This window comes from Carassius auratus, chromosome 20 (assembly GCF_003368295.1).
Source record: "Carassius auratus strain Wakin chromosome 20, ASM336829v1, whole genome shotgun sequence".
Taxonomy (NCBI): Eukaryota; Metazoa; Chordata; class Actinopteri; order Cypriniformes; family Cyprinidae; genus Carassius; species Carassius auratus.
The window spans coordinates 1473739-1494876 of NC_039262.1; the positions used below are offsets into that span (position 1 = coordinate 1473739).

Below are 21138 nucleotides of genomic sequence, written 5' to 3' on the forward strand. Positions count from 1 at the left end.
TTATTTGTAGAGACTGGAGTAATGATGCTGAAAATTCAGCTTTGCATCACGGGAATAAATTGCATTTTAAAATAGATTCAAACGGAAAACGGTTATTTTACTTTGTAAATACATTTCACAATATTACTGTTTTGTATCAAATAAATGCAGCATTTGTGCAATACCATGCCACTACAACTTAGATTTAAAATGCCTGCATGCTTATTATTTGATTTATTTACTACAGTAGATCTAGGATCCTGTGAGTTGTGTTTGCTGTCCTGTAGGGGGCGCACGTGTGTGTTTGTAATTACATCTATTGAACGTGCTGCAGAAGCTGATAGTTCACCGCATCACTCAGTCAGGTTAGATAACATCTATCTATCTATCTATCTATCTATCTATCTATCTATCTATCTATCTATCTATCTATCTATCTATCTATCTATCTATCTATCTATCTATCTATCTATCTATCTATCTATCTATCTATCTATCTATCTATCTATCTCTGTATCTAATAACATAGGGTATTACCATACGTTTCGTTAGTCAACGCGTATTGATTTATTCAAATTAAAATGTCACTTGGTCATGTTAAAAATGCTTGGATAATTTTATTTATTATTTTATTTTTTACATTATATTCAAGGTGTTTCTGATGGAAAAGTGAACTTTTTGTTTTGTGATATACTAATTATATATTCAGCACATGCAAGTAATTAAATTCTTAAGCAGCTCTTACTTTGCATATGTGTCTATTTAGCGTCTTTAGCGTCAGTGTAACAGTATAGGAATGTATGCTGTATCAGATTCAGGTAAGCAGCTTGTTTTGGCAGAGCGAGGCATCTGATTGGCTCACATCTGTGAGTGACGCCTGGAAAGCATCTGTGCAAGCTCTGTAACCCCGCCCATCCTCTCACTGCTGCAGTATGTGAATGGATGCAGGCACAGCTGTAGCCAGCTCTGAGAAGCCCGAGAGTTCAGCTGCTGTCTCTGTACCCCTCGCACCGGCTGCCATGGCCAAGGGGGAGAAAGCCCGGGTCACTCCAGGGGACAAACTCACGATGAAGCACCCTGAACCTGCTTTCACCAAGGTGCCACCACAGGTAAGGCAATGTGATGCACACTTAAGTTTTTCTGCATTAGTTATGTGCTTGCATATTGCAATATCTTTTTAATGTTCTTTACTAATGATCTTTAGCTTGCAATATCCATCTAAATGTATATTAATGTTATTCAAGTCATGTATATAACATGACTGCATTGGGTTGCACAAATCATATATAGTGTCAGGCAATGTAGAGTCGATGAACACTCAGTAGGGGGGAACAGGTGCCAGTATATATGTATTTTTGTTTTTAAGTTATGATACCGCTCTGAACTTTTTTTTTGCATCTGTATGTTATGAAAGTATGCGGAATGGCATGTTTTAATGAGCCAATGGAATGTTTTTGTGGATGCTTTACCAACACACATACCCAAAGGCTGTTTAGGCGTAGCGCTGACAGGCAGACAGTAAACCCACAAGTACATAGTGCTGTAAAGACACAAGCTGTATTTTTAAGTCATATATTACAAGATTACAAGAGTTTAACCATTGCACCAGTTACAAATCACTTCTGTAATCAGAACCGAATTCCTTTCACATGCCACAGACTGACAGTGTATTATCAGCTGGGTTAGAAATAAATATAATGTGCGTTGAAAGTAAGTGAAAAGCTTTTCACTGTTAAGTGTTTATTCCTAGATTCTTTTTTTATAGTTGAAATATATAAATGCTTGGCTTTTGGATGTTGGCCAGCAAATATTGGTTTAATTCCACATGCAATTGTCATTGTATTCTACTTAAAAGACCGTATAATATTTGAAGACAGCATTATACTGGAAGCAATATGACCTTCATCCATGGAAAAATAATGTCAGGGATGATCTGTCAAGTGAAATAAAGTCTGTGCTGTGTTGTTCCTCTGCGCTGACCCTCTGGTCGAAGGGAAAATGGTAGATGTGCGTCAATAATGTATGGAAAACACACTAATGGAGCTCTTGTTCTCACACGCGCCATCACAAAAAGGAAAGCTGGAGACTGTCATATATATATAGTGGAAGGTTAAAGATTTTAAGAGGACATTTTTCAACCATGGACTTTTGGATATGTTATCATGGTAATACCTTGATTTTTGAACATGTACTGTTAACCTAACTGCAGAATTATTAGAAATAACTTGTAAATATCATACAGAATATTTTAGTCATGGGTGACTTGAGAAAATTGTATTACTGCTCAAACGTTTGTGGTACTTATAAGCAGTGTGAATGTCTTAATAAAGATGGGTTGTGTGAGTGTGGTTACTGTGACCGTCAGGCGTGTTTTTTGCATGCAGTCTGAATCTACAGAGACTCCATAAGAGAACCTCTGCCTCAACATTCATGAAAAAATGATCGCTACACTTGCCAGTCTTGGGTTTTGAGAGCTTGATATTGTTTATCACACTCTCTGCAGGAAAGCAATCTCATTCAGTTTGGAGGTGAAAGTCCACCTCGCGAATGTCATGATAAAATGTGTTTTCAAATCTCACTGGGCATCAAGCCTTAAACCCTTCATTATGTCATCCAGATTCATCCTCACGCAAACAGTGAAAATCAGCTTACAGAGCGGCAACTGTGAGGCAGTACGCTAAGCACACAGAGCTTTAGTTCGGTTAAATCTCACTAAAATCATGGGTCAGGCACACATTTCACCCCAAAATCAGAAGATAAAGAAGGAGAATTTGCATGATGAAAATTAAGCCTTAGTTTAAGAAAATTTAGACATGATTTTAATGACTGTTAAGCAAATTTTCATTTTAAATAATGAAAAAAATATATTAAGTTGACATGTTTTCAAAAAGCTTTGTTCTATACAGTTTTTTTTTTCATTTTGTTCCTCACGTCTGTTGTCCACTTCATATGTCTTCCCACACTTCAGTGCTGCTATCATGCTTCTTTCAATCTGCTGTTTTCAATCTGTGAGGAAGCCAGATATTTTGTGTCTCAACTTAGTGACTTCCTGTTTGTTCATCGTGATAACAGCAACCAAAATAAACTTTGTGAGAATTCCAGCAATCCATGATGCTAGAATGTTTTGGATACGATGATAGGGTGTTGCTAGGGTGATCGGGATGGTTGCTACTGTGAATGTATACAATCAAAATCCAAAGAACCCTTAATAAGGTTCTTAGTCTGCAGTCAGTAAGATTTGTGATTTTGAGAGTGCATTCATATTTGAAATCAGCTAGAATCCATTAAATTAGTCAGTGAAGTGACAGTACAAAAAGTTATAAAACATGATTTCACAGTTTTATTTATAAAACTAAAATAATGTTCTATTTTCAGATAAATGTTGTTTCATCAAAGAATTATGGAAAAAGCATATCACAGCTTCCAAAAAAATTATTGATCAGCACAACTGCTTGTAACATTGATAATAATAAAATATGTTTTTGAGCAGTAAATAAGCATATTAGAATAGAATATATAGCATATTTCTAATGGATCATGTGGATAAAAACACTAAAGAATAAAGATATATATATATATATATATATATATATATATATATATATATATATATATATATATATATATATATATATATATATATATATATAATTAGAAACCCGTTATTTTAAATTATAATAATTCTAAAATAATGATTATAATAAAATATAATAACAATTTAAATCAGCTAAAAATCTAGTGAGGTTTATGCTCACTATAGAAATACTATTTGCCAATGTAAATTATTATTAATTAAAAAAATGTAAAAACTAGTTTTCTATCTTACACAGCTTTGATCATTCTAAGAGTGTTGTGATATTTTTACCAGAAAGCAAGTATTGAAAAATTCTAATTAAAAAGAGGGTTTTTGTGTTCTTTTCTAGAACTTAAGAATGTGTACGTATGGTTACAGAGTTTGTTCAGATCACAATGTGTGCAATCGCAACAGTCATGCTTAGTAAGAGATCAACCAGAATTAATATCAGCCTCAAGGCTAAGCGCACAAGCTTCCTCATTTCACACTTTAGCACCATCAAATCCTCTTACTTTCCTTCTTAAGAGGAATAATTCACAGAAGCATCAGAGTTGAGATTAAATAGACTTGGGTGTATATCCAGTCTTTTCATTTCCTTGCCCGAGTTATCAGAATAATTACATTGTGATTTCAGAAGTCATTCATCTTTTCTTCATCTTGCCAGTTAATTACAGCGTCTTCTTAAGAGCGATCGTTCCTGCCCTCTGTGGTTGTTTTGCTGCGAGGGTACCCAGAGTGCATGTTGGCGTGGAGATGCCAAACACTGGCTTTGATTGAGCGGATGCACGGGTTAACAACTCAAAAGAGGAGTGTTTGACTTCTGTAGTATTTTCAGCACCAAATGTCTGTCTGACTGTCTCCAAGATTTCTCTCGTAAATATATGGCTCTGAGCGGTGGTTAGGCTTCCCTTTTATCTGTTGAAAGGATCTCCCCTCTGTTTTCTACTCACACACCGCACATTGGCAGACACATGCACACACACACCCTCAAAAACATATATTTACTCTGCCTTATCCACAAAGTGAGTGTCCTTTTTAATGTGTGAAATGCTTTACATTCAGAAAGCCATCCAAAACACACGCACATTTCTTTATTCATTATGGTAATGATAAGTCACTTACTGTTTACTCACTATATACCGATGTTTTCTCCATTGTGTCATTGCTGGGTCCCGTTGAATGTCAAGTGCAGTTTAACAATGTGGTTTTACTGTAAAGTGAATAGTTTGGCAAAAAATGAAAACTTGCTGAACGTTTACTACTCAGCCTCAGGCCATCTGAGATGTAATTGAGTACATTTTTAATTGTGGGAAGAGATTTGGAGATATTTAGCATCACTTGCTCACCTATGAATCCTATGCAGTGAATGGGTGCCGTCAGAATGAGAGTCCAAACAGCTGATAAAAACATCACAATAATCCACAAGTAATTCACACCACTCAAGTCCATCAGTTAACATCTTGTGTAGTGAAGAAGTTGCATGTTTGTAAGAAATAAATTCATCATTGAGACATTTTTCACACATCAAAATCGACCAACATATTTGTTTAGAATGGTTTGAGCTTGTAAACAGTGCTTGATCTGTGCATATTTCTCTCCTCATTCAAACAAGACTAATTCTTCACTAGAGAAAGCAATATTATGGATAGCCAGAAGCAGCAGTTTGAAGATAAAAAAGCTTGATAGAGTTGTTACAAATGCATAAACATGCAGCTTTTCATTTCACAAGATGTTAATGGATGGAATTGCTTCTGAATCGTGCAATCATGTGAATTACTTGTGGATTATTGAGAAGTTTTTATCAACTGTTTGAACTCTCTTTCTGACGGCACCCATTCACTGCAGGGGAGCCATTGGTGAGCGACTGATGATTTTCTGCTAGGATATTTTCCATTACATTTAACTTTATTTCTCTTGAGCCCTAAAACATAATACTATGCTTAATTGAAAACATGGGTAAACACCTGTGAAAAATCAGTGTAAGACGAATGAATATATTAATGTAAGACCAATAGTTTTTTTTTACCTTTAAAGAACCATATGGCAACTTTAAAATGTTACACAGTGAAAAGTGTTCTTTAAAAGAAGTGCTGAAGAAGTTTTATTTTAAGGGCGTTCTCTGTGATCAAATACTCACTCACAGCAGTGCAGCATCTGGTTTAAATATTACCTGTGGTTTTGAAGGGTCTCCGGCTGAGGACCCTTCAATCTATCCCACCCACATGCTGGAGAGAGAGAAACTCTGATCCGGCAGTCCACAGACAGATGCTGTGATTATCACCCAGAAACCTCAATCAGATAACACATGGAGATGATTCAAGCACCTCTAATCAAGTATCAGACTAGAACAAATCAGGATGAATTACATTGAAGAAAATAAAAGTGAAAAGGTAGAAACCACAAGATATATTTACCAGTACATTATTTGAGACCGCAGTCACATTATTTCAGAGATTGAACTCTACAATGTTTAGTCTTCAATGCAAATAAATGTAAACAATTTTAATAAATCTTTATTTGGAAATATTTGTTTCTCATTGGAATATCAGAACATTATATATATATATATATATATATATATATATATATATATATATATATATATATATGGTTTGTTATGATAGGACAATATTTGGTCGAGATACAACTATTTGAAAATCTGAAATCTAAGGGTGCAAAAAAATTTAAATACTGAGAAAATCGTCCCAAAAAAAAAAAAGATGTCCAAATGAAGTTCTTAGCAATGTATATTACTAATCAAAAATTAAGTTTTGATATATTTACAGTAGAAAATTTACAAAATATCTTCACTTATTATCCTAATGACACACACACACACACTATTGATTAATTGCATCCAAATTTTGTTCACATAGTGTATGTTTGTGTACTGTTTTGTACTGTATTGTGTATGTTTTTTTTGTTGTTTTTTTATGAAATGCTAAATATTTGAAAACTAAATATTTCTGGTACAAATACCGCCATAGAAAATACCCATTAAAAATAACAAATAAAAAATGCTAATTTTACCTTAAATACTTGCACTTCTTCAGAATTTTGTATTTATGTTGGTTGCATATTATTTTCTGACACAGAGACTCTTTTTTTTCAGACTCATCTGGATCAGAAGCTCTCTGTATGTAGCAAACTCTGTTTCGCCATCGGAGGAGCACCGAATCAGGTCGCCGGGAGCGCAACAGCATTCTTCCTTCAAATATATCTACTGGACATTGCACAGGTAAGACCTCCACATATTAGAATAAAAGATTACGCTATGAAATACTTGTGGATATGAAGTTAATAGAGCATATTAATCTCAGAATAGCACCCTGTTCATTTTAACATAGTAACAGAGAAGCCAAAAATAATTTCACTGTTACTGATTCTTTTCTTTTAATACTTTTAATACAATACTTCTAGTAAGAGTCTTACTACAGTTGAATAATAGATCAGAATTTCCATTAATGTAGATGTTCATGTTCTCTTCTCCTGACAGATTAACCCATTCCAGGCCTCCATGGTGTTGTTCGTTGGCAAGGCCTGGGGGGCAGTTACTGACCCCATTGTGGGATTCTTCATTACTAAAAGCAAATGGACAAAGATTGGGCGACTAATGCCATGGTGAGTGGTGTATGAAAACACTCACAAAGTCAGCAGGTTTAAGATGCATAGTGTCTTAAAAAGTTGTGTAGTGTCTTCCAGGCTTTAGTCAAGATAACACTAAATTATTACTGTAAGTAATGATGACATCTAAGCAGGTAACAAAAGTTTGCTAAAGGTTGAGAGCCTCTTAAAGTGGGCATAATTACAAATCTCAGGAGATTGAAGTGACCACATCCTGGGATGTGAGTGTCTGACAGGAAGTTCTCATTATACTCTGATGTGACATCATGGTGTCTGGGAGGAAGTAGTTAAGGTTTGTTTTCAGAGAATCACTGCGGAACATCTCGGCCATGCCCATGTGGGTCTTCTGGTGTGTCTCAGAGTTTATTATGCTAAAGCTGTGCCAACATTTCAGTTTACAGATTCTATGTTCCTTCTTCAAAGGGCAAATTCTACTATATTACTCATCCCATTATGCACATGTTATGCAAAAATCACTTTAAGTTTATTTAGTTTTTAATTATGTAATTAGTATTGATATTCTTAATGTGCTGTTAATTTTGTCCTCTTAAAAACTACCTTTTAAACTGTCAGATGATGTTTAGAAGCTAGCATTTAAAGGGTTAGTTCACCCAAAAAGGAATATGATGTCGTTCTAAACCCGTAAGACATCTGTTCATCTTCGGAACAGAGTTTAAGATATTTTAGATTTAGTCCGAGAGCTCTGCAGTCCTTCCATTGAAGCTGTGTGTACGGTATACTGTCCATGTTCAGAAAAGTAAGAAAAATATCATCAAAGTAGTCCATGTGACATCAGAGGGTCAGTTAGAATTTTTTGAAGCATCGAAAATACATTTTGGTCGAAAAATAGCAAAAACTACTTTATTCAGCATTGTCTTCTCTTCCGTGTCTGTTGTGAGAGAGTTCACTGCAGTGTAGTGATATCCGGTTCGCGAATGAATCACTCGATGTAACCGGATCTTCTTGAACCAGTTCACCAAATCGAACTGAATCGTTTGAAACGGTTCGCGTCTCCAATATGCATTAATCCACACTTAAGCTTTTAACTTTTTTAATGTGGCTGACACACCCTCTGAGTTAAAACAAACCAAAATCCCGGAGTAATTAATGTACTCAAACATTACACTGACTGAACTGCTGTGAGAGAGAACTGAAGATGAACACCTAGCCGAGCCAGATAATGAACAAAAGATTGACTCGTTCTCGAGTCAAGATCCGGTTGCATCGGTTTTTGGATTACCAGTAGTGATGGGAAGTTCTTTTGGATAGTTGATTCAAGCCTTCGGTTTACCTGCGCTCATAACACTAGCACAGAATCAGTTCAGAATCAATCACCAAAAGAATCAGTTCGGTTCAGACGCTCTGTGTGTCAGTCTGCTTCACGCTGAATCACACATGTGCAGTATCATCAGCTCCTCAGTTCATGAATCAGACGCGTCCGACAGAAACGTTTCTTGACTCGAGAACGAGACAGATCATTACTGTATATAATTTTTTTTTTATTATTTCTTATCATCGTATTATAATTTATCATGTTTTGTTGTAGGAAACTGTGGGTGTATACTATGTATTTTTTAGGTTCAAAAGTCCAGAGACCACATTACATAAAAATAATAATAATAAATGGGAATATACTACATTTTGAGATTAAATAAAAAGGTTCACTGTTTTGGTTGAATATAAAAAAAATCTGGTTAAAATCCTGGGTTAAAATACTATGCTATGTTGATAAAAACTATGCTATGTTGATAAAAACTGTAAGCATTTTCTCTAGCAGTCTCAAACGTTTGGACCTCGCTACATGTGTCTGTGCATTATATTTGCCTCAGGTCACTTGCCCACAGTTCACCCAGAGTTGAAGTATCAGGTCATCTCACCTCATTCAGAACCTTACAGACCATCCAGCTCTCTCCATTCACATCAACCCATCTGTCCTGCTCTCTCTCTTTCCTGTACGGCGGCTTCTTTGTGTGACCGAACAATCGACAGGGCACACAGGGGTTGCTCCACACTGCAGCAGTGGCATCTGGACTGTGCCAGAATTGGCCGCTCTCTTTACCTCACTGTTCTCTGTGTTGCTTGTTTGCTTACACTTGTTTATTCTCTGTGAAAGTGAAATGCGGTGTGGTGCGGAGGTCAGTGTGTCCAGGGTAAACCTGCTTAGAAATGACCTGACCAAACATTGAGGTTTTCTTTACAGGAACAGGGTTGTGATAGTTCTAGAGTTGACAAGGTCACGTAATTTAGAATGGAAGCCAATCATCTGAATTCAGCAAACGGTTACTTGCTGTGGGACGAGTCTCACTCCTGAAGCGGAGATATGGAAAACAGGGCTGTAGATTGTGACTAAAATGGTACCAAATGTGATAAAATATAATAAAAATGTGCAACAATAATTTTAAATACAAATTTGTGTAAGGTTTGCATGCGTCCATTTGAGTTTAGTCAGATTTTAACACATTAGTGTGTGCCTGTGTCTTCTGCCCACAACAAATTAATAAAGCGGAAAATGACTTTTATATGACCTGGTTCTTTTCAATGATTCATTCATATAAAATTAACCAAACTACCTCAAGTTCATTAATTCAGAGCCGCCATGACTCCTTACTGAGCTAACTGAGTCAGTTTTAAGTAATGAACCCATTCTGTGATTTCTATTTTTGGTTTGTGACACCTCACAGTCTATTAACCTATCATTGTTCTTTTCATCACTGTCAGACTCAAATGACAAAGAGATGGGCCAATAGGTATTCACAACAGAGTTTTGCAGCATGGATTAATAATGGTAATATTCTGAATACTTTGAAATATAGGTCTATATATAAAAACATTTGCTAGTAACTTGTTAGTCATGCTAATAACCATAGATATGTATAGATGCCACATTCGACAGCTCCAGATACGTTGATACGTTTGCAATCTTCCAATATGGCAGTTAGTTTATGTATAACGGCCCATAGAATAAGCAATTTTTAGCTTATATTTTTTGCCAATAACATGCTAATCATGCTAGAAACATGCTAGCAACATGCTAGTCACATGCTAATCATGGTAACAACATGTTAGTAACATGCTAATCACCCTAGCAACCACTCTAGGTACCCTAAGCAACTGCATAGCAACACCCTAGAAACTGCCCAAGCTTCCCTAGCAACCACATAGCAACACCCTAGCAACCATCCTGGGTAACTTGGCAACCGGATAGCAAAACTCCAGCAACTGCCCTGGGTACCCTAGTAACCTCATAGTAACCCCTTAGCAACCACCCGAGTATCTTAGTAACCACAAAGTAACACCCTAACAATCATCCAAACCAACTTAGCTACCATTCAAGTACCCTAGCAACTGCATAGCAACACCCTAGCAACCACCCAGAGCAACCTGGTAACTGGATAGCAACACCCTAGCAACCACCCCGCATACTCTAGCAACTGCAAAGCAACACCATAGCAACCACCCAAAGCAACCCTAACAACCACATGACAACACCCTAGCAACCAACTCATGTATGTGTGAGTGACATTTTGGAATTGTAATCCCCATCATTCATTCATTCATTCATTCATTCCATCGTATATTCATTTATTCATTTATTCATTTATTCATTTGTTCCTTCATTCGTTCATTCATTCATTCATTCATTCATTCATTCATTCATTCATTCGTTCATTTGTTTATTCATTTGTTCCTTCATTCGTTCATTCTTTCATTCATTCGTTTTGTTGACCTGATTAACAAGTAAGATGTAATGGCGCTATAAGGACAATGATATTTCGCTAGTTTAGCGTACTGTCGAAAAGGAAGCATCGTATCGTAAAGCACCAATGGAGTAAAATCATAAAAAAGCAAAAACACACCCATTGCACATTATTTATTCATCAATCATTCATCTGTTCATTCAGGAACACTAAGTAATCCATTTGCACACTGAAATATTTTCTATGCACTTTACTGTCCCTTGCACTAGTGTAAATGATGTTCATATGTTTATAGTTCTGCCTATAGTGTACATACACTTTTACATAATCCATCTGTATAGTTTGTTCATAGTGCACCAATCCGTATATCATGCTAATAGTATTTGAAATCTGTAAATTACGTCCATAATACTTATCTGTATAGTTATTTTACATATTGTAGACCTTGTATATTCTCTACATACTGCTTATTGCACTTCTGGTTAGATGCTAACTGCATTTCGTTGCCTTGTACCTTAAATGTGCAGTGACAATAAAGTTGAATCTAATTTAATCTAATCTTATTTTGTAGATTTTATGCAGAAAAGATACATCATCATCTTGACGTTATTTGCATTTACTTTAAGAATGTGTAAATATGTTTTAAATAAATGACGTAAAAATAATTTTAAAAATGTGAATATTTAAAAATAATTTAAGAATAATTTAGCTGGCTTGCGGGGTTCTGAGAAAAGGGGCATTCAGCTCAAGTACTGTATTTAAATTCTTCCCACTGTCACTTGCTCATGCCTGCAGCTGATTTCCTGTCCCATAATGCTACAGAAGACTTGTATCAGTATGAATTATAAATGGCCAACACATTCCCCACATCCTGGAAATGCCGCAGAATTCCTCCCTTCTGAGATACACGACGACCATGTCAGATTGTCGCTGTGGTTCTGTGGCCTGCGATCCAGCGGTGTAGATGATTTTTCCTACATCAGGAGCATCCTCACAAACACCATGCTGTTTTTCACACAGAGACAGAAACCATACACGGATGCGCACATCTGCAATAAATGTGCACTGTAGCTTTAAGATGACACTCAAGCTGCTCTTGTATTGATTAGTACAGAAGCTAAAAAATTTTATTTAGCTTCCTTCTAACAGTCTTCCTGTGCCCAGATGACTTGCCTTGATTCCTTCAAACAACCTTTGCCAGAAATATAGTCCCCCAAATATGTTTTTGATTATAAATTGCATGTTGTAACCTTTTCTTCTTTAGGATGGTGGGCTGCTCTCCATTCATGGTGGTCTCTTACTTCTACCTTTGGTTTGTCCCACCTTTTACCAATGGGAGGTTCATCTGGTATATGGGCTTTTACTGTCTCTACCAAACTCTCATCACAGTAAGTACCCTTTGCTTTGATGTTTTTACGTTGTAATATAATTTCATGCTAAACGCAGGTTTACAGATGGCCCAGAAACCACATTAACAGCACCATCCATCATGTATTCACAAATACCCCACAGATCTATTAAAATCTAATTCTGCCTCTGCTTTACCTTGGTGATATTTTGGTTTTGTGATGAGAAATATGTATTGGACTGATGAAAATATATAGAGCTTCCTTTAAGACTATCCTACAACCCAATAACCCCTAATATATAGCCTATATTAAAAACAAACTTTTCAACACGTTATTAAAAAAAGGATTAAGAAAAAGGATTAAGAGTTTAAACAAGAATAATAAAAAAACTATTATTAATAAAATTATTTAAGAAGCAACCTTGCATAATATATTAAAGATTTTTTTGTTATTTTGTAAGAAGTCTCTATCAAGACTGCATTTGTTTACTGAAAACATAGTAAAATCCATAAAAAATGTGAAATATTATTACAATTTAAAATAGCTGTTTTCTATTTTAATATTTAAAAAAATGTAATTTATTAGTGTTATGCAATCCTGCATTTTCAGCATTCATTACTTCTGATTTGCTGCTCTCTTTTTGTTATAAGTTTTGAAAACAATCGTGCTGCTTGATATTTTTTGTGGAAATCAGTATACATTTTTTTCAGGATTCTTTGAAAAGAAAGCAGAAAAGAACAACATTTAAACAGAAATAGGTTATTTTATAACAATGTGCAAGTCTTTACTGTATTTATAAAAGTCCAATTTAGAACAAATGTATTAAACCCTTAAACCAATCCTATAACGTTTAAAGCTAGTGTCCACAGTGTGGCTTCTCAAGTAAAATGATCTTGCTAAAAAAGCTTGTCAACAAAAGTTCATGTGGTTATCTATAGCCAAGCCTCTTTGATGTCTGCATGGAGTTTCCATGATTCATTTGTGTTTCTATCCTTTGTTACTATGGCTTGGCATGGCTCTCTCCATACTGTCCTCCGTAAACCCGCCAGTAAGTGCTGGAGTGGGGAAGCCGCTCCGACCGCAGCAGTCTACGCTGTAATGAAAAGTCATTCTAACTACTTGATAAATACATGGTACGACTTGCCCCAAACCACCAGAGAGGATAAGTGCTGCTTTCCTCTTTTAGCGTTCTTCATTGTCTGTAAGCACAAGGCTGAGAAACAGCAGCTGCTTCCAGCGTGCATGAAAGGGAATGTAGTTTACGTGATTCTAATTAGTCCGTTTTTCATAATTAGGCTTTGGTTTATGTTTAAATAAACAGTTCCTCAAGCTACTCGAAATTTAAAAACCTTAATGGAAGTCAAATGAACAATGTAGGGAGCTCTTGAGAAACAGAAGCACTGCTGCAGAAGCAGTCTGTAGTTAGATTTATTTTGGTAGCCGTTTGGCCCATTGGTCTGCCGCAGTGCTGACTTGGCTTTCGCGGAAATTGGAAAAGCTAGCCGAGTGTAGTACACACTTATAGTAAGTTTGCAATGCGAGTTCAAGGAAGGTTTGCTGTACTTGAATAAATATTGATTTTGTACTGCACATGCACTCAGAACATGTTGTTCTTGGAATGAATAGCGCTGATTTATGTGCTTGTAAGTTGTCTCCTTTTAAAATGTATAATACAACATAATATAAATGGGTGTATAAATGGGAAAGATGAGTGGTTGTGAAACCACTGATTAATGTACATGCCCTAACTTTTGGATCCCCCATCATTTTGCTTGCCTTTTTTTTTAGATCAGCATTTATGAGAGCATACAGAATATGCACCATGATTTCTTAACATCTTAAAAATAAAGCATCCAATTAGAACCAAAAATAATTTTATTGCCTGAACCATAGGAGGTCATATTTAACTTCCAATAAAAAGTTGTATTATGTAGTTACTTAAAAAAAAAAAAAATCAAACCCCTTGTATTGCACTAATGTATTGCATTTGCAATATATTGCATATTGCAGACATTTATTAATATGCTTTTACAACTCCAGTTTTTTTTTTACTATTTTCAGACTATTATTAATAATAAATGTAGTTATTTCTATATATATTAATCATATCTTATTGCTGTCATATCACATCATATTGCACATCATTTTCTATGACGGTAAATAAAAATAATTGTTAATCACGGTCTGTCTTGTGCTTTGTTCTAAATCTTTCTTGCAGTGTTTCCATGTGCCTTATTCTGCCCTGACCATGTTCTTGAGCACCGACCAGCGCGAGAGAGACTCTGCTACAGCTTACCGTAAGCTTACAGCTGCACACACAACCGTGCTCATCTAAAGCCGTGTTTGGATTGCTCTTGAAGATTAACAACATCTGATTTCATTGTGGCTTCATTAATCCAGAAATGCCTGCCAAGTGCTTCTGTTGAGAGCTGTGCTTTCAAATGTAAATGACAGTTTGAGTAAGGATGTTGTGCATGCGTTTGTGCAGGTATGACGGTGGAGGTGCTCGGGACTCTGGTGGGTGCCGCCATTCAGGGTCAGATCGTAGCGAGTGCACACACTTTCAAGCACTGTCCACATCGAAACCTGACCACTCAGCAGGGAAACAGCAGTGGCACAGAGATCATCCGATCCCTGGCGCTGTCACAGGACTTCCTGTCTCATGCTGTACGTGTCACAGTTACACCTCGAAGTGCACCAGTGAATCAAAGATCCTATTGCAGTCCCTTTGTGTCTAAATTCTATTTTCATGTATTTTCTGCAAAACTACGTATGTTTTTGTATCTTTATTCAGCGAGGACTATAAAGACTTCTATAATGTTACAAATAAATGCGGTTCTTTTAAACTTTCCTAATTATCAAATAATCCAAAAAGTACAGTTTCCTCAAAAATATGAAAGTGCATAACTGTGTTTAACATTATAACATAATAATCAGAAATATTTCTTGCAAACCAGCATATTGATTTCTGAAGGATCATGTGACACTAAAGACAGGAGTAAAATTATGCTTTCTGTCACAGGAATAAATTACACTTTAAAATATCTTAAAATAGATAATAGTTATTTTGAATAGTAATAATATTTCATAAATATATTGTTTTTACTGTATTTGTGATCAAAGAAATGCACCCTTAGTGCACATAAGAGACTAACTTCAAAAACAATAAAAAATCAAATTGACCTTAAACTTATGAACGATAAGATTTTGTAACAATTTTTATAACATAGATAGATAGATAGATAGATAGATAGTTTTTTAGTTCTAAAAATAACTGTTTTGCCCCTTTTTTCTTTTTCTAAATGGCTTTTCCCTGAAAACATCCAATATCATTTAACCATAAACCCTCCAAAACCTAATTAAGTTTGGACTTTGAAGTGTGACCTTCAGGGGAACAATTTATATTCACCAGAATCCACAAAATCAATAAATGAATGTGCTTATTTAGTGGACTGAATAACTCTATTTCGAGCCGAGAGCCAACAAGCTCAATGTCAATCAAATTCGACATGCGAGCGAGCCGACAAGCTTGGCTTGTGGATGTGGCTGAGGGTTCCATAGTGGAAACCCATGATGGAGAACCATGAAGGGCCACAGCTATTTGGAGCTGGACTGCCGAGCGTCTCTGGTTAAAGCTCTCAGAGGCGGCTGGGCTGAATCCACCACGCTCCGTGTGATTGAGCATTCCTCTGCGGGACGGTTGGGTGCGCCAACCGACTCCTCTGGAACGGCACTTTTGATCGGGAACAATAATGAAGTGCTTGCCGCGGTCTGTGAAAAAAATAGCAAACAATCCTGAGGTTGTTTAGGGCAGAGCAGTTCCTGTTTGGGGATATTAGATTGAAAAGTTCCTCTTTTCTGGGGTTGCGCCTAATTTGGGCTCCCTAAACTTTACGGCGCCTGAAGCAGCAAATACACTCAAATAAACATGATCATTTGTAACATGACAACCATGTCCTGGAATAGAACTACAACCACACAAGATTAAGAGTTATTAAAGACAGATTTAAATGTGTTGACAGAGGTTTTCCATCACCGCTCATGATCTGTTTTTTTCTCTGTACAGAAGGAAGTGTACATGATAGCTGCCGGAGTGATCGGTGGGCTGTTTCTGGTTTGTACGGTGGTCATGTTCCTGGGAGTCAAAGAGAGAGATGGTGAGCGTGTGTGGTAATCATGGGACTTAAATTTGTGTTTGTCATCTGAATTGAAAAGTATGATTAATTCACCCCAAAAAAGGTGCATTTCATGATTTTCTTCAGAAAATGTATAATGAGATAGTTGGCAGAAAGTGCATGCTGCTCTTTTCATCCAAAATATATATTATATATTATATATTCAATTTTTTTCTAAGGATACACTACTGTTCAGAACTTTGGGGTCTGTAAGATCTGTTTTTAAAGAAGATTCTTATGCTCACAAAGGATGCATTTATTTAATCAAATAGAGTGTAAATGGTAATATGGTGTAATGTTATACTCTTTGAAACAATTGGCTCGTATTTGAATCTATTTTAAAATATCATGTTCTTAGTGATGCTAAGCTGAATTTCCCATCTTCAAGGTCACATAATCCTTCAGAAATCCTTCTGATATGATGATTTCACGCTCAAGAGATTTTGTATTATCAGTGATGTTGAAAACAGGAAAATAGGAATATTTTGCATAAATGTAAATGTTTATTATTGACATTGTGCCTGACACAGAGCTGTTGTCCCTCTACACTTCAGAAAACATGTTTATCATTTGGCATTTCTCCACTTTTTGTGTCTGCGTTAGATCCCTATGCTCCTAAATCGGACAAGGCCATTCCTTTCCATAAGGGCTTTATTTTGGTCATGAAGCATGGGTCCTACCTCACTCTGACTGCGGCTTTCCTGTTCATATCCGTGGCCATCCAGGTAACATGTTTTCCTTTTAGTTATGTCATTGTAGAATGTGTTCAGTTGGATATTGTGTGGAGCAAACTATGTAACTGAATAATTATATTTATTCACAGTGTATACTGTTTCTTCAGGTTTAAGTACCTTAATAGAATGTAAGCTTGAGCTTTTCTTGAGGAATAGTTCACCGAATAAGCATGTACTGGCCATTCCAAACCCGTAGGCTATTTGTCCAATGGAACGTAAAAGTCCTTGATTGAAGTATTCCTTTAATCTCAGCATTTGGGCTGGATTAATTAAAGACATCATTAGTGCTGTTTTATATTTCTATTCACTGCTGTTTCCTTCTGCAGTTGATACAAAGTAACTTTGTGCTGTTCTGCACATATGCGGTGGAGCTGCGAGAACACTTTCAGAACATTGTTCTGACGATTCTGGTGAGTGAAGAACACATCTATGAACTTAATTCAAGAAATAATCGTTACTGCCATTGGCGATCCTCATCACACTGACATTAAAAAGAAAGAAAAGTTCTCTATTGTTCTCTGATGTGTCTGTGTTGGAGGTAAAGTGAACATGTGACAGAAGTTTTGTACTGTATATCTTTCTAGATGTCGGCCGCAGTGAGTATCCCATTCTGGCAGTGGTTCCTTGAGAAGTTCGGGAAGAAAACAGCAGCTTTCTGCGGCATTACAGTAATTGTTCTTTTATCAAGTGTTTTTTCTTAAAGGGACAGTCCATGCAATTTACTCACCTTCTACTTATTCCCAACTTGTATGGCTTTCTTTCTTTTACTGACCACAGAAGAAGATAAAAACAAATCAACCAGAGCTTGTGTTGTGCAAAAGAAATACACACAGGTTTGGAACAACACGAGAGTGGGTAAATTATGATAGACATTTCATTTTTGGGTGAACTGTCTCTTTAATCAGTGATTTGGAGGACTTTAATTGATCCGATTGATCTTTAGCGTCAGTGGTTTTATGAGTTAACAAACGATGCTACCATGTTATGATTCTGAATGACAATAATGAGGCATTTTAACTGTAATAAAAGTTTGTTTTCATGTATAAAAGTGTTGTTTTTGTTAACTAAAGCTATTAAAACTGTTTCCAGTAATCAAAGTTAAGCTAAAGTGAAATGCAAATATTAGATAAAAACGTTAAAAAAATTAGAAAATCAATTAGAAGATTAGAAATGATTAGAAATTCAAATTGTACTAAAATGACAAAAAATATTTTTGACTAAAATTACTATTAAAAAATATATAGAAATGAAATAAAATTATATAAAATAACAACTATAAAATAGAAAACTGACTTGACAAAATTACTAAAAATGTGTAAAAATAAATAAAATACAAGTCTACTTTCTACTTCAAAATTTCCCTTTTAATTCAATGTGTTACTTGCCATTTATTTGTACGTATCTGTTACATTTACAACAACTTCTGTGTGAAGATGCAGAAGTGGTTTTTTTTCTCTCTCAGTGTAGGATTCTATTATGATCATTGACCAGACTTCAGATTTCAGTACAACAGTGTTCTTTAGCTGTATACTGACATCTGTTGGCATGAAAGCACCATCACATGATGTCGATGTAAAAACAGCTCATTTGCAAGCAGAGGTGTTATCCATGATTATTTTATTCTCCAAGTATCTGATAATAATAAGGGCCTAACCAACTAATGACTTAAATGAACAGTTCTCAGGTGGTCATGTGATCTCAAAATCATATATACAGTTTAAATGGCCTTTTCTAATATGACAGGAGTCAGAAACATACTTATCGCACCTTAAAACTGGTACAATGCATATGTTGATTGTGTTACATTCATTGAGCTCTTTTAAACTGTCTTGTGTGCAGTGGATAATGCCGTTCACGGTGATGCTGGTGTTCATCCCAAATCTGATAGTGGCTTATGTGGTGGCCGTATCATCTGGGCTCAGTGTGGCCGCTTCTCTCTTGTTGCCATGGTGAGTCTTACAAACCAAAATATAATACAGTTTTACTCATAAACAAAGTAGGGTGTTTTATGATTTTCAAATTCCAAATCAGTTTCGCAGTGGCAATGAAAAAGGCAGCCTGACTCTCATCTTTTTCAGAAATGGAGCTCATGCCATGCATCATAACTTGTTTATTTAAGCTTTGATTTAACCCCTCGGATACATAGGTTTAATTACCCCCAAATAACAGGTTTCATGGCAAGGTCATGCTGTTTTTTGGTTTTTAAAGATACACTCGGAAAATCCCCAAATGAGTAAATTGCTGCTTTTATGTGCCGACTACAAAGAAGAATTGGCTTTATGGTACCAATGGTCATGTTTAATAGAGATGATGATTGATGCCTCCGCCTTGTTGTGTTTCCTGTTGCTCAGGTCAATGTTGCCAGATGTAGTGGATGACTTCAGACTGGCAAACCGCAACTCAAAAGGACACGAGGCGATCTTCTACTCCCTGTATGCTTTCTTCACTAAGTTTGCTGCGGGCATTTCTCTCGGAGTGTCGACGCTCTGTCTACAGTGAGATCACTCTTTCAGTATTTACAGCTGGGATTGATGAATCATGACAGACAGTCAGTCTGTCTATTTCCTATTTGTGTTGAGATGTGTTGTTGGTGTTTGTAGGTTTGCTGGTTATGACACAGGCGCGTGCAGACAGCCCCCTCCTGTGGTCTACACGCTCAAGCTTCTCATCGGAGCCGCCCCCGTGGCCTGCATCACCGCAGGCCTCATGATCCTCATGGTGTACCCCATCAGTGAAGACGTCAGGTTACGAAACAAAGTCGCACTGGAGGAGCTCAGGTGAAGACTCTGATTTACAGAAAACCCATTGCTTTCCTTTATGCATTAGATTAATCAAAAGTAACAGCAAAGACAGTTATGTTTAAAAAGGGTCTATTTCAAACAGACGCTGTTCTTTTGTACTTTCCATTCCTCAGAAAACCCTGAAGAAAAGTCATGGTTTTCACAAAATTATTAAGCAGCACAACTATTTTTAACATTAATGAACAATACATGTTTCCTGAGCAGCAAATCAGCATATTATATTGATTTCTGAAGGATCATGTGACACTGAAGACTGGAGGAATGATGCTGAAAATTCAGCTTTGCATCACTGGAATAAATTGCATATTAAAATATATTCAAAAAGAAAACAGTTGTTTGAAATGTGAATAATATTTCAATTTTTTTCTTGTTTTTCTTGTATTTTGGTCAAATAAATGTAGTCTTAGTGCATAAAATTGTATAAATCTTACTGAAGCCAACATTTTTAATGGCAGTATGTGTGTGTGTTATATATATATATATATATATATATATATATATATAAACTGAATGGAATTTATATTGATGTATTTTGTATGTATTATATATAATGTAGTATATATTTGTGGATTATTTTTCAGAAGCCAGAGTATTACCTGCAAATCTCTCAGAGCTGAGCTGAGCAGCGTGTGACGTCCTCAAACAGCCGATCCTTATATTCTAGCCCAGCGCTGGGATGAGTGGTGTTAGTGTATATTACACTGTGTGACATATATCATTTAGTTTTTCTGTAAACATTTCTGTTTGTTTCTGTATTCAGTCTGCTTCTGTATTTTCAAGTGAGCATATAGCCACATATACAGTTTAATTACAGTATCTAATTTACACCCGTGAATGGACTACATATCATTATACTGTATATCAGGATTTCCTGGGGGAAAATTGACTGATAATATATTGTTTAAGTTGTATTAGTGATTATCAATATTAGGGAATGGATTACAGGATTAATACAAATTGTGCTGGTTCACATAGCTTCAGCATATTTTGAAGACGCTTCAATAAATATAATATCGAATATTATTTGGATGAATTCATGTATCTGTCCAAATGTTTTTGTACAGTATGTTTTTAAACAGAAGCCTGAATGAATCTTTACATTTAATATAAATAATAATCAGGCAATGCAAAATGTGCAAAGGTGGACTTGAAATGAAGATGTTTTACAGTTTTTTTGCTTAAACATTTCATGTTTAATTCACTG

The 21138-nt window shown here is 35.9% G+C and overlaps 1 protein-coding gene across 1 annotated transcript; it reads left to right on the top strand.

Annotated features, from left to right (window-relative positions):
• Positions 1-868: 868 nt before the first annotated feature.
• mfsd2b (MFSD2 lysolipid transporter B, sphingolipid) lies at positions 869-21136 on the top strand. Its single transcript, XM_026195136.1, has 14 exons — positions 869-1088; positions 6666-6791; positions 7050-7174; positions 12140-12263; positions 14443-14521; positions 14713-14891; positions 16291-16381; positions 17003-17124; positions 17460-17543; positions 17718-17801; positions 18973-19082; positions 19485-19628; positions 19734-19910; positions 20516-21136. Exons 1-14 carry the CDS (start codon positions 918-920, stop codon positions 20565-20567), a joined length of 1668 nt encoding a protein of 555 aa, XP_026050921.1. The 5' UTR covers positions 869-917; the 3' UTR covers positions 20568-21136.
• Positions 21137-21138: the final 2 nt, after the last annotated feature.